Raw genomic sequence first — 14,543 nt, 5'->3', positions numbered from 1 at the left:
TTTTTTGTTTTACCAAACGCTCTCGCCTCTTCTCCACCATAGTAATGATTCTGAAGCGTCTGTGTTTTAAATTATTGGATGTTTCTGACCAGAAAGCTGTGAAAAAATGCATGCTTTTCACTCCTTATGATGAGTTTTATGATTTTTCTTTTTTTTTTCTGTCGTGTGGGAATTTATTTCCTCTTCTGTTGGACGGTGTGAGATCAGCTTTGGAATCATTCGATTGTTAAACTCCCACATGGCCTGGAATAATGGCTTTTCAACTGTGGGAGTTTGTTTTTTTTCTGGGTCTGATTTGGGACACATTTTGTGTCTTTCATTCTTTCTTTGTCCAGACCCTGATTCTCCTCTCTTTTCCTGGTGTTTTTTTTTTTTTATATTATTTTTTTCTCTTTTGTTCTGCCATGGTTATTTCTCACGGTTTGTGTTAAGTGCATTTCCTTTCCTGGCTTTCCTTGCCCAGGATGTCTTTGTTTTTCTTTGTTTGGTCTTGCAGAAAGAATGTTTGTTCTTCATTTATTTTTCTCTGTTGTCTGGTTTGACTTGAATTGTTTTTTTTTTCTTTCAAGAAAACAATATTTTTATTCAAACAGTTATTGAATAAAATATTGTCTGTGATCCCCCCTTCCCCTTCCTACCCGATCCTCTGTTTCTTTTCTTGCTCACTCCTTCTCTGATGGATCCACACAGTCTCATACATCAAGGGCAAGTATACTCCATATCGGTCCACATTCCCTACCTTTACTTTCTAATCCCTACCGCTTCCTCCTCCTTACCTCACCCCTTGTCCTCACCCTCCCTCTCCTCACCTGTCCCAGCCTGCTTGCCTTTGTCCCTGCCAACCATGCCTTCAGCCCTTCCAACCTTTCTTTCTTCCTTTTCCCCTCCTCTCTTCCTTCGTTAATCCCTTCTCCTCTTGACCCTCTTGCTGCAGCTCAGATCCCACAATGACTCCTCCGGTCCTCAACCTCACTCTCTTTCTCACATATCTGCTGCTCCAGGAACCTTAAATATATATATATAGATATATATTTTGGGGGAGAAGCAAAGCAACAGCACCCACGGATGATAGACGTTTATGTTTTCTGTTTAAATTTGTCTTCTGTCCCCGCTCCCACATCAATACCCTTTTCTTTTGCGGTCAGTTTCAGAGAAGCTGTCCCTTCTCTGCCTCTGTTTCTTTCACCTCACCATAATCTCTCTATTTTCCCCTCTAATTAACTCCAGTCTCTTTCTTTTCATCTTCTCTCTACAGTGTAACTAGTTCATTTTACACTAGCGTTCAGGTATTAGACTTAAATATCACTTTTTTTTAGTGCCAAATCTGCACAATCACATTTATTTACTGCTTTGCAAAATTATGCATAGTTCTTGAACTTTTCCACATTTTGTCACAGTATAGCTAAAATTTGTAGTGTATTTATTTGAATGTTATGAGTTAGGCCAACATAAAGTGATGCATGTGTGAGTCTTTTAACCTGGAAGGTAAACAGACATATTTCTATAATTGTAAAACATTGTCAATATTTTCTAATAAAAACTTCAGACTATGGTCATAAAGTTTCATTAGCTGTGTTTCCATTACAAATGTGCGCAAATCTTTGTCTTTATTCGGCTGAAGTCAAAGAAAAAAAACACAATTTCTTTAATTCAGTGTTTCTGCTAGATAAGAAAGTAAATTAAAAACACACAAGAATAAGTTTATTCAGGCAATTATCATTAAAAATCATAGCAGCAACGGATTTTAACAGCTACATCAGACTATATTCGTAATTTAGTCATGGCATTGGAGAAGTGACGTCTTATTCTGGGGTTGGAGCTACTTATGTGGTGTTTTGGGGAAATTGTTGTCGATGATTTAACAGAAGAGTTAGCATGTTAAAATGACACAACGTTTTATGAACGATGCTGTGACCCTCACATTGTCAGAAAGAGACAAACCGTCATCCTTCTACTACTTCCTGTCGTCTTCCTCGTCGTTTTCACCAGTAGCAACGTCCGGCTGTTGATCACGTGACTCATACGATGCAAACAAAAAAAAAAGTGTTTCTTTTGCAGTTTTTTCAAAACATTTGCGTTTTCTGAGTTTTTCAAAACTGGTGTGTTTCCATTCAGCAAATTAACTTTCGTAATTTCAATGCGCACAGTTTTATTGTTAACGGAGACGCAGCTACTGACGCCGTGGTGCAGACGTACTTTGACCAAATTCGATAGACTTGTAACAGCTTGGCTGCCGTAGTTTGTCTGCCTCTAGCTGGAGACAGTGCAGTGTGCAGACTAACGCCACAGGGCTGAGCTCCATCCTGGCCTCTCAGGTCTCCCCATGCTGTCAGGTTTCTCACCTGACTCCTAAATGTTGTCCCTCTGTACTCCTCGTCTCCATCAGCTTGTTCCCCCTCCCTCCTCACCCCTCAGACCGCCAGGGGCACGGCCCAGTGCTTCCTCTGTAAACCTGACCCCGGATGTGCATGGCATTGTGGGCGGAAAACTACCTGGGCACTCCATTTCGTCTAAGTTAAATTTCTCTTCTGGTTTGAGTCGATTAGAAAATATGGGAGTCTTCTGAGGGTTCAGTGGCATTCCTTTCTGCTGTTTTGTTCCAGACGGATCAACCCAAGTTGCCCCACATCATGCCTTTCACAATGTGATGCATTTCCCCCGATTAAGTGTCTCTCTGAGTCCTCTCCCCCCGTCGGTCTGAGGGGTGACCACTTCCATTAGGACCTTCACCCACCTCCTCCCCCCCTGCAAATAGTTGGCCATGTTGATGCCTGCCTGATCTAAAAGCACTCATTATGCACAATCTGTCTGAGAACTCGCTTCTTGACACATCACGCCTGGTAAAGTCAGTTCTCAGACGTCCGAAAAAAACAAATAAAATCAGACTCAAATCAAACCTAATCAGAAAGAAAAACAGGGTCTTTGTTGGCAAAGCAACAAGTCAAACAGAATATGTGAGTGCTTGTGGAAGTAAAAAGTGGTGATGCATCGAGTCAGGTTGTGTTTTAGGCACCATATTGGCTAACGCTGGTGTTCCCATGATACCTCACTGTTGCTATGGTAAAGTCCCTTCTGCGTCCCTGCACCTCTGAAGAACAGCTGCTGTTTACCCAGTTTACTCCCCGCTGCTCTGCCCACTGCTCTTCCTGGATAATCTCCCCTTTCTGTTGCAGATTTTGAATCTCTGCTGCCAAACAGTTTTGAGTCTGAAGGACATGTATTCATTGCTCCCAGGTAGCCCTTTGTATGAATGTTTGCTGTCGTTGATGGTCATCAGTTTTTCACCGTGTTTCAGTCACTTTATGTAGCTTTTACATTTGTTAGCTTGTCTTCTTGCTATGTATGTAGAGGAGCCAATAACCTTTGAATTGGATCATCGATTACTGTCAAAACTGTTGTTCCGTACTTTTAAATTCTTGAAAAATTAACTACAAAAACATGTTGGATGTTTGCATGGTGCTGTTGTGTGATCCTGCATGTTTGCATTGCAAAAACACAATCTGAAGAGATTAGATTGTGATTCTACACAGGAAAAACTATTTTTTATGACACAAATATCTTTGGTTTCACCAAAAAGGGGGAAAAATGCATGTGTTTGTCTGTTTGAAAAAAAATCCTTGTACATTTTTTTGATGAGTTTGGAGTTTTTGAAGTGGGATCTTTTGGAAAGTTTGTGAATCTGGCCAGAATAATCATGTGATGTAAAATAATCTGGTATAAAAATAATTGAAACAGCATTAGTTTTAAATGTTTGAATCACTAAAATTCATTCTGTTTAAAGGAAAAATAAAAGCTAAGGAAGTTTAAAATTCGTTTGATGTTCTTCTTCTGCTGATATAACTTATGTGTCCCGGAGAAATCAGCAGTGACCCCTACTGTCGGGAAAGAGAACTAGAATAACTCAGGCATAATTCAATATTTTTTATGATCGAGTGCAGTTTGCCTCACACTGACTGTGTGGATAATCTAATATAATTTAAGAAACATTTAAAAGTATTTGTGCTGACCACTGGGAGTAATCAACCATTATTTCTTTACTCTGTTTTGTAGACTAAACCACAATTAATACATTTTGTTGATAATTTAGTGCCCAATAGAAACCATTTTTGTCCAACTGTATCTTCTTTCTTTTTAGTTATTAAAAAAAGCAGTTAGCTATTTAGCCTAAAAGAAAGAACAAGACATCAGTAAACTTTAAATATTTCCCTCTAGCTCCATGTTTCTTTCACTGGAGGACAGATCAGTAATTATTCCTGTTCAGTTCAATACAGGAATAATTACTGATTATTCCTGTATGAATGAAATAATTGTCTTATTTCATCCGTTATGTCAATTTACCTGCAGTTCAATCAAGATATATTGACTTAGACTGAATTGTGGTTAAGAGAAGAAACAAATTCATGCTCGCTGTTCATGGATGTATCATTAACGCACCAAGAAAATCTTTTTTTTAAGTTTATTTTTATTATTAAGGCAGAATAATGTGATTTTCAATAAAGTTAGATTGCTTACTATGTAAAATAGCTTCTGATTTTAAAACAATACATTATAATTGAATTGCTAGTCGTTTAAACTGTTTTAAAGCTTTTAGGAGCGTTTCCCAGTCGGACTGGCTTTTCATCCCGACTCAACCTCTTCCTGTTTCTCCAACCTGAGAAAATAAAATACAAACTTCCCATAACCTCTCCTCCAAAACCCACATTTACAAAAAGTCCAAACTAAGTTTCATTATTCTCATGCTTCGCCTCGCTGTCCCGTCCTTTGTGGAAGTGTATTTTTGTGAACCTGAGCATGCCACTCACTTTAGCAACACTCAACATGAGTGTGGACTCATGCTTCCCCCGTCCTGTTTTGTGTCTTTCAATGAGAAACATCTAAGAGAGTCGGTGATGGCAATGACGACATTGTTGCTTTTTGTTGTTGTTTCCTTTTACTTTCCCACATTTGAGTCCTTTGCCTTTTTCTCAGGGAGTACTGCAATGATCTCGAACTTTCCAACAACAACACCGAGTTCCTGCTCAACTTCATTGCCCTGATGGAGAAAGTGACGCCAGACTCCAAGCAGTGTAAGTTTTATTACTATTAAAAGTCTGGACTCCAGAGTTTAAGCAATTTGGTTGCACAAGCAAATACAAATCTGTCAAAAACAACCGTTGCCTTATTGGTTTCCCAACGTTTGATGTCTTCTAGAAACAAAAATACATATAACGGCCCTAGCTGCAGCTAATGCTAAATTAGTTACTGTTTTGCTGGATGCAGTCGTCATAATGCTGTGGTTTGTCTGTCCAATGAAGCAGCTGAAAACTTTTGTAAAGGAGTCGCTTTTCACTGATTTTACCTCCGCAGTCTTATATAATAGCACATTATACGCTGAACATACACAAATCTAGAAGTTAATTAATTCTTCTGACTTCATATTTTTTCTGCAACACAAGCGCTACTTCTTTAGACAAACCTTTTTCAGACAAACAATATACAATCAGATGCAGACAGAAAACTCTGTTGTGGAGAAGCAGAAACAAAAAAATGTAATTACTATGACTACTACTAATCTTTGTAGCCTGCAATCCTACTTTTCTGATATGGTTTTAACCATTTTTTGTTAAACTCACATACAAATCCTAAATAAGATGTTCTTATCTTTACACTCCGATTTATATACTGTCAAAAATACACATGAAATAACAAAAATATTATGTATTTCTGTTAGGTGGACCAGAACAACCAGTGCAAAAACATCAGTCTGGAGCCTTGCATGTTGAAGGAAAAAATCTCTAAATTAATCTGATTAAGAAAATAAATGTAGCCCAGATAATCTACATTCTGTAGCAGTTCTGCTCCTCATTTTCCACTGATAAAGTATCGTTTGCTTGTGTTTTTTTCCCTTTTTGGTGAGTTTATTTTGAGTAAATCCCACATCCACCATCCTGCTGCCAGAAATACTGCAGCGCTTTAAATGTTTTAATCTACAGCTGAAAATAGTCTCTAACAAATGCATCACAGATTCATCTTTGAGTAATGGTTGTGAAATTGTTCAGCGTTGCGCATTTTACAGACAAACCCCGAACGCAGCTCCGTTTCTGAAGGGTGTAGTTAACAAATGATTTGCTGGACTTTTCATTTTTATAGCTCACAAAATAAGTAACTTTGTCCTTTTTACATACACAGAAACACGTGTAGCTAATGTTGCTTTGACTACATAAAGCAAGGTAGTAATAAAATTTGTTTCAGTCTCTGTACTACTCCATCGTCCTCTCTGTGTTTCGTAAATTTTCATCCAGGTGACAGTTTGCTCCTTCACAACTTGATTCTGGACACCGGCATCATCCGGCAGCTGGTCGATAAAGTGTGGAAGAATAAAGACTTAAACACGTGAGTAGCACCAAGCCGCTTTGAGGGACGTTTATTCTCCAACATCACCAGCGGGGAAGACGCAGATCTGAGTACTGCCTGTTTGTTTCTCCTCCATCCTGACATTTAGATACGGCTTCCTGGCTGTGTTCGCTGCAACAGATGGAGGCATAACAAGAGTCTTTCCAAACAAGTAAGAGCAGATTTCATCACTGCTGTGTGTCTTGACTGCAGCTGTTTCTTTAGATCTCACATTTCTCACTCGGTTCTGTTTTTGGATGATAAGTTAGGATGTTACATAAGGTCGAGGAGGGAGCTTGAACAGCAGATATTTGCTACTTTTAAATCTTAGAGCTGCAGAAACCTGGGAGGAAGACCCAGAGCCGTTTAACGCCAGCTATTACCGCCGTAGCCTTGACAACAAGGGTTACATCTTCACAGCACCGTATCGATCAGGTGAATGATCCTCTTTGGTTGCGTAACTAAACCACAGCTTGAACCTCCGACCCCCCTTCATGTGTCTTGTGGATGTGTGTGTGTGTGTCTCATGCAGCTGGGGCCGATCTGCTGAACCCAGAAAACGACACAGTGGGAATTTTGGTCAGCACGGCTCTGGATATCACAATAGGAGGGAAGACGGTCAAACCTGCAGGTGAGCAAACAGGAAAACCTCATTACAGATGAGAAAATGGTTCATATCAAGATAAAGGTGAAGTATGTAACTTCTCTTCTGTTATTTTATGCATTAAATATAATTTTTAATGCTTTAATTACTGCGTTTTTCTCAGTTCTTGGAGTAAAGTTAGACCTGGAAGCATGGACCGATAAATTCAAGATTCTTGCCAGCAACCACACAGACAGCCGTCAAGGCTCAAATACGGTATAAATTATTATGTTTTAAATGTTAATTTAATAGAAAAATAATTATTTTGATGAGCGTTTCAATTCTTGAACCAAACTGTGTTTTCCTCCATGACAGTGTGGACCAAACAGAGGTTGTGAGATGGACTGTGAAGCCAATAGTGATGTGAGTTTTTACGCCAGCCGTACAAATTTAAATGATGTATTTTAATGCTCTGTTTCTCACCTGAATCATCTCCAAACTCCTGTTGCCGTCTGTCTTTTTGCAGGATCTCCTGTGCTATTTAATTGATGACGGCGGATTCCTAATCATGTCAAATCAGAAGGACGACTGGAGCGAGGTTTCATTGAATATAAGATTTATTTTTCAGACATCACAGATTTACTCTAACCGTCACCAGGTGCTGAGCAGAGCTTTGCATCCTTGCAGGTGGGCAAATTTCTTGGTGTCGTTGACCCAAACTTGATGTACGCTCTCTACAACAACTCCTTCTACAAGCGCAAGCAATCGTTTGATTATCAGTCTGTGTGTGAACGAGTACAAAACAGCGAAACAGGAACAGCAAGGCGAGGAGTGTTTGTGGTAAGAACACGACTCCAAACATACTGAGCACTTTTACAAGATCCAAGTTTGGTTTTTAAGATTCCAGCAAAGTTTAGCAACACTGGTAGGTATTTTTGCAACATCCCACAAAAAAAAAAATTGAAAACTTCCGATGTTCATTGGGATATTTCCTTACTTTTCCAAAGGTTTAGTAGGATCCACAGTTATTTTTCTAAGATTACGCAAAAGATTTTTCATAATCCTGGAGAGCGTTTCAAGAGACTGAGTTCATTTTGCTAAAGCTTTGCAGGTTTTTGAGTTATTTTTATGTGATCCCCCAAAAGTATTCAAGATCCTAAGTACCTTTTCCAATATCCCAGCAAAATTATGCAAGTACTTAACAACTCTCCCACAAAAAATTGTTTCTTCTGGCAGTTGCTTATTTTTCTTTATTCATCTTCAGTGATAATTTCCCCCTGTTAAATCACAGAAAATAGTCGCATTTTTCCCTTCATTTTAATTAATGCTGCTTTATGTCAAAAACAAAAATATAAGCAGTAATTTTAGAAAGATAAACATGTAAGAGGCAGCTGCAAATAAATCATACTGACCCGTTTAGCAGAAAGAAATGAGTAAAAGTTTCTTTTCTCTGTGTCTGCAGCCTACGATTGCAGACTTTGTTAACCTGGCATGGTGGACGTCAGCTGCTGCATGGTAAGATCTGAAGCACCTCGCTCCTTGCAGTTTGCACTCTGGGTCAGTAAACTGCAGAAAATAATGTGCATATTTTGCTAGTAGCTGTATCTGGATTCAAAGTAGGAGACTGGCTATCTAGTTAGCCAAAACAATTGTTGGTGCTTTCAAAGATTCGTTGCATTTCTTTTACTGCAGTTATTTCTTTGGTCAAATAAATTGTCAAGAGAGGAAGAAAAAAATATTTTTAATAGGTTTTTCTACACAGGATATATTTTTGAGCATTGAAATATAATAATTATGACCTGTAGACATAAAAAGCAATACTTTCACATAGAAGTTCTTCCAGGCTTCACTTTAGTCCCCAGAACAGAACCAACTTTCTTCATCAAATAATAAACGATCATGGAGGCACAGAAAGACTTCCTGGTTTAGATGTTCATACTAAAGTTACCCAAGTAAAAGTAAAAAGTACAATGTAGTAAAAATACTCTGAAAAGTTTTTTTTTTTTTCCAAAACGTAAAAGTAATTGGGTAAATGTAACTATTACCGGTACTATCCAATTCTGGTTTTTAGAAACTGCATTGATTATAGTTTAGTTTAATATTTGTCAGTCTTTTTGGGAGATAAGGAAATCAACAGTGGCGCTTTTTGCTAACTAAAAACGATTTTAATGAACTGTATGAAAAATGTTTCAGAATGTCTTCTTTTCCCTCCAGCTCTGTCTACTTGAATTAATGTCTGCCTGCAGCTCTCTATGCTGTATTTTATGGGTTTGTTTGACAAAAAGGCTGAAAATGTAACTCCATATAATTTTCCTCTAACCTGTTACTGGTCTGCCATGTTCTTAATTGCATCTCCTGTCACTACAGGTCCTTGTTCCAACAGTTTCTATACGGTTTGGCTTATCACAGCTGGTTTGTCACAGGTGTGTGTGAGCAGAGCTTTAAATTCACCATCATCGGACATGTGCAGAACCTCGGGTGACCAACGTGTCTCTCTCTGTTCTGCCGATGTTGCAGACGAGGTGGAAGCAGAAGTAATAGAGTTAAAAGAGAGGAGCTGCGTGATGATCCAAACCCAGTACTACTTCAGTAACCTCAGCAACTCCTACAACATCCTCCAAGACTGCGGAAACTGTTCCAGGTCATGCACGTGTCCTTTCACGCAACTCATGTGGAAAGACAGAGGCGCGGTTAGCAAGCAGCCTGAAAAGCGCTGCAGACTGTAAACCTGCGTTGTTTTTAAATGAAATGGTCACATTATTGGCTAAATGAGCCTTGTAAGGCTGTCTCATAAATCTTGCTGATTCATTAGCAAATGAGTGCGAGATGCGAGCAAGCAGAGGGAGGTTGTTGACAAAGCTGTCTTTTTCTCTGCAGGCTGATTCATGCCAAAAGGATAAACAACACCAACTTGCTGTTTGTGGTAGCAGAAAAGCTGCCATGCAGCTCCTGCGAGATAGAAGATCTTTCCCAGGACAAGGAGGAGTGTATCCTTTCCGCTACAGTCACAGTAACAAACCTGCCTCTCCCTCATTGCTGTTGGGTTTTTAATTCTTACAATATTTTAGATGTTCCTTAATGGAGTAATAAATCAGTCAAGGAGGAAAATCCGTGTGAAGAAATAACGACTGCACGGTATCGAAAAGGACCTTCCACCTGCTTCGACAGCAACGTAGCTGTAAGAGTTTTAGATGTTATTCATTTCCGCAGCTACTGAGATTTATTCAGTCAGCCAGTTTTACCTGTTCAGGAACAACCGGACAATAACACATTTGGAAATCATAGGAAATTCCATTATTTTCAAGATCATCACTTTCCTAAGATAAGGGCACAAGTCATTTTTACCAAAAGTTATTTTGTCAAAAATAATTAAAAAATCACCACCTCTTTCTCTTTCTTTCCAAAATATTTTAGGCAAAAAATAAATAAATCACTTTTGGCAAAAACTTCTTTTAGAAAGGTAATGATATGCAGCTTCACATTATTACTTTGTAAAAAACAAAAACAAAAACTGATGTAATAATTTGTCAACACACTGGCATAAATTGGCTCAAGAAAGCATGCAGTCTCCTGCTGTGAAAACGTTTTTATTGTCCCAAATGTGTATTAATCCGCACCTGAAAATAGTCCCCTAAAATGTGTCATAATGCAAGCTGCAAAACTGAGCGCAAATTCCAGAATATGAGCAATCATTAAAGCAGCAACCTTGTTTTATCATCAAAACCTGTTTTTAAAGGCTTCAGACAACCATAAAATCCTGTTATTATAGGCTCAGTTTGACAACCTAAATGTAAAAAGATATGCAAGATGAAGTACATAACATGCACTAACATGTGTATAGTGTATTTTATTTTATGTTCTGTTGTGTGAATACAGACCACCTACTTTTCTGCTTTAAAATATTTTCCCATAAAACTGACTTTTTTTGCACCATTTACATTTAAACTGCATGTCATGTTTTCTTGTCTGCATGTGTCAGACTGTTATCACACATTCAACTTGAAAACATGTTTTAACGTCATTTTCTTGGGAGGAATAGACAAAGTTATTTTGTGCAAAATGCAGAGTTTCCTGAGGGAAAGGAAACGTAGGACACGTTAAAAATGTCTAAATAAACTTGTCATCACTTAGGAAAATGACACTGTGAGCTGCAGCACTAAAACAGATGTTTTTTGGTTTCCTTATTTTCTCCTATTGTAAGGTTTATGCATAAAGCCTTAATGCTCACTTTGTGTTGCAGTGATGTAAAAAAGTAACATAAAATTTGATACCTGTAATTTGAGAACACTGGAACCAGGTATTTATGGAGTTTCAGCACCGAATAGTTAAAATCAACAAATTCTTGAGATTCCCTCTGCATTTTTTCCTGATATTTAGGATGCGCTCTGCAGAGAAATCTGTGGGAAAAAAAATCAACATTAAAGATAATAAATAACCCAATAAACTCAACAAAATGATTCCAAAGCATATTTTCATTGATTGATCGGCGTCAAGGAACTTTTGATTTGTACGCCGTCACTTCCTGTTTCCTTTGGGTAAAAATGTGATGCAATCCATATTTCTATTTCTCCCTTTAAAACTGGAAAGAAAAGAACCTAAATGAGAAAGTTTATAGCATCTCCACGTCCTCTGATAAACAAGACGAGGGCGATAAGAGAAGCAAAATGAATTTCCACGCCTCATTACAGCGAAGAATTTGATCTTTGAGTTGACAATGTTTATTTAAAAGTTTTAGATCTTCACCTGGGGTATCAAGTATTTTACTTATTTTTGTATTTTTCTGAAATAATTAGTCTGCAGGAATTTTTTTACACTTCATTTTGATTTCAAACGGCTGTTTACTCAGAGTCGCGTCGTTAAACTGCTCCCTTTATAGACAGAAATAGACTTAAAGCAGATTCTGACTTTACGTACATTTTTTCCAAAAAGTTATTCAAGTAAATGTAACTGGTTACTTACTACCCAGTTCTGGTTTTTAATAACCACATTGATTATAGTTTAGTTTAATATTCGTCAGTCTTTGTGGGAGATAAGGAAATCAACAATGGCTTAAAAGATGCTAACAGGTGACACTCATCACCTGTGACTGTGACTTTGCAAATGTTGATGTAAAACTGGCTGCAACTTTTCTATGTGAGTTTTGCTGCTCACTCAGCATTTCAGGTATCTATTATTAAAAACCTGACTTAGTTGTTGCTCTGCTTCCCCCTGAACACTTTTCAAAAATGTCAGCTTGAAAGTAATTAACGGAAATGTTAAGTAGATTCAGATACAAATCTGAAACCAGAGAGGGCAGAGAGAGGTAATTTCTGAAGATTAGTCCAACTGATTTGGTCAAAATGGAAAAAGCGCACGCTCCAGGCTACAATTGGGGGCTATAATTTACATTTGCAGTCAGTGTTCTGGAATAAAACGGGATGTGTAAGTGCGATATCTTTTCTGTCGATTTGCAGGAGAACACGTCAGACTGTGGAAGAGGTCACTCCTTCCGTCCGCCTCTCTACACCCTCCTGCTCATTCAGCTGCTGCTGCTTTATCCAGCCCTCAGCCCCCATCATCACTCTCTGTTACATTAACTTCATTCTCCTCATCCTTGCTCCCTTCCCTTAAAAAAAAAAAAAACCCTTCGTCCCTCCCGACTCTTCGCCTCCATACCTGCGCCCTGATGTTGTTTTAGTCATAGGTAATTGCAGGACCTCCAGAAGCCCCGAGTGCGGCGCCGTCCGGCTTGGACGCTGGTCGTTTGTGTCCTCAGCCCGACCGACCCACATCTGCAAGCCGAGCTGTCGTCAAAGCACCCCAGAAAAGAGAAAACAACCCCCATGTTCTCCAAACGTTCTCCACCTTCATCTAGATAAAAGAGAGACACAGACTGGAGATTTGAGGCTGACTGTCCGCCCTCCTCCTCCGACGGCCGGACTTCTTCTTCTCCTTCATCTCAGAGTCTCACCATCTGCCTCTCGTAAGGCTGTGGACCCTCCAGCCAGCTATACCACCATAGACGATAATAATAATAAGAAAAAGAAAAAAACTCAACAAGTATTCAAAATGTCAAGTATTACCTGCTGAAGTGATGAGTATTCCAAACATGCCGTATGCTTAGGATTTAATTTGAAAAGACAGTTAAGTGTTAACCTAAAACGCGCTATATCTACTTGCCAAAATGAGATATACTTTCATGTGGTCTTATTTTTGTAGCCAAAAACACAAAGAGGAAACCAGATTTAGATTTGCAGCAGCTGAATTCTGACTCATTTTGTGCAGCTCTAATTAGCAGATTATTGTTTTTGTTTTTTAAAGAAGCAAAAGAGATCCACTGGGGAGGGTTGTTGTAATTACACGATGGAGTACCAGGCTTTTCTTGAAGTGTTTATTATAGTTTATCAGTGCTAGTGCTTTCTGGCCCCGGCTGTAAAATCTGAATCAGCATTCGGTTGCTGCTGGAACATTGTTGATGTCGTGTGGTATTACTCTCTTTTACGATCAATCGAACCATTCTGACCTCGGGAAAAAAAAGAAGAAGAAAAAAACTCACCTCTTAAAGAAAAAGTACTTCACCAACCAATCACAGTTGTCGTGTGTGTGTGCTTTACTCGTGTCAAAATCAGAGCCTGTCTTTGGGACGGGCCGATCATGTCTAATTTTACCTTTGACTGACACTGTTTAATCTTTAAAACCATCCGCTGCTGGTGGGGGATAGGGGCTTATTTTTATTTTCCATCTATTGCGCAGTAGGGGCCACTAAATATGGTGATCACGTACAGTAGTAGTCACAGTTTGTCCTTTAGCCATTGCAATGTATGGATTTTCTTTATAATAATATTTTTTTTTCTTTCAGACTCCCGCGTTTAGGAGCTGTTTCATAGTGCCTTTACGCACTTTGTTTTGGCTGTATAAGAGTGAAGCTACTGTATAGTACCTTTAAGAGGCGGCCATGTTTGAGGCTTGGGACGCTGCAGGAGACTCAATCTGTCGGCTGACGCTGTAGAACTAGCTTTACTGAGCCGCAGCGCTGACCGGCTCCGCTTAACGTCCTTTCCCCCCTCCAGAGCCTCCAGTCCGCCGTCACACGGGGATTACTATACAGTTCCTTTACAAAACCATGTATAGAGCTATGATACACTATTGATATACAGCGCGTTAACTGGCCATAGTGTGTTCTTAGGGCCACCTGACTGCTATCGTTCTGCCTGGTTTGTGTGTGTTTGTGGATGTGTGCGTATGTGCGTTTGTTTTAAAAGCCCTCGAAAGGATCTTCGGTTCGGTGAGCGGGTTTTGGGGGCGGGAGGCGGGGGTAATATTTGAGCTAGAGCAGCTGTTTCTTACTGTTTCTGTGTGGCAGCAGGCAAAATCTAGTGTTGTGGTGGAGAAACAAACTAAAAGATCCACCCGTTACGTTCCGGTCGCGAGTTTACATGAAGTCACAGAGCTTCGTCTGCATATCAGATTTGGTATCGATGGATTTGAATCGTTCTTATAGGTAATAAACACGTGATCAGTATCAATAGATGATACGTCTGATGGGATTTCACTGAACTCTGGTCCAGAACCGCACAGCATTCTGGGAATTTAAGCAGAGGATCAGTTT

The 14,543-nt window shown here is 39.2% G+C and overlaps 1 protein-coding gene across 1 annotated transcript in view; it reads left to right on the top strand.

Annotated features, from left to right (window-relative positions):
• cacna2d2a (calcium voltage-gated channel auxiliary subunit alpha2delta 2a) overlaps positions 1-13,460 on the top strand; it is a 211,460-nt gene extending 198,000 nt beyond the window's left edge. The window contains exons 23-39 of the mRNA XM_088005686.1: positions 2,290-2,299; positions 3,169-3,234; positions 4,969-5,066; positions 6,282-6,372; positions 6,482-6,544; positions 6,704-6,807; positions 6,905-7,003; positions 7,140-7,231; positions 7,331-7,378; positions 7,482-7,553; positions 7,643-7,795; positions 8,418-8,470; positions 9,323-9,378; positions 9,473-9,596; positions 9,833-9,942; positions 10,051-10,133; positions 12,409-13,460. Of these exons, the coding sequence (XP_087861812.1) occupies positions 2,290-2,299; positions 3,169-3,234; positions 4,969-5,066; positions 6,282-6,372; positions 6,482-6,544; positions 6,704-6,807; positions 6,905-7,003; positions 7,140-7,231; positions 7,331-7,378; positions 7,482-7,553; positions 7,643-7,795; positions 8,418-8,470; positions 9,323-9,378; positions 9,473-9,596; positions 9,833-9,942; positions 10,051-10,133; positions 12,409-12,531 (1,445 nt within the window). The 3' untranslated portion in view covers positions 12,532-13,460. The remainder of the gene's footprint in view (positions 1-2,289; positions 2,300-3,168; positions 3,235-4,968; positions 5,067-6,281; positions 6,373-6,481; positions 6,545-6,703; positions 6,808-6,904; positions 7,004-7,139; positions 7,232-7,330; positions 7,379-7,481; positions 7,554-7,642; positions 7,796-8,417; positions 8,471-9,322; positions 9,379-9,472; positions 9,597-9,832; positions 9,943-10,050; positions 10,134-12,408) is intronic.
• The last annotated feature ends 1,083 nt before the right edge of the window (positions 13,461-14,543 follow it).

The sequence above is a fragment of the Poecilia mexicana genome, unplaced genomic scaffold (assembly GCF_051168715.1).
Source record: "Poecilia mexicana isolate PSO_F unplaced genomic scaffold, ASM5116871v1 scaffold_5, whole genome shotgun sequence".
In the NCBI taxonomy this organism is placed as follows: Eukaryota; Metazoa; Chordata; class Actinopteri; order Cyprinodontiformes; family Poeciliidae; genus Poecilia; species Poecilia mexicana.
The sequence above is the reverse complement of the archived record's forward strand: the minus strand, read 5'-3'. Positions and strand labels throughout refer to the sequence as shown.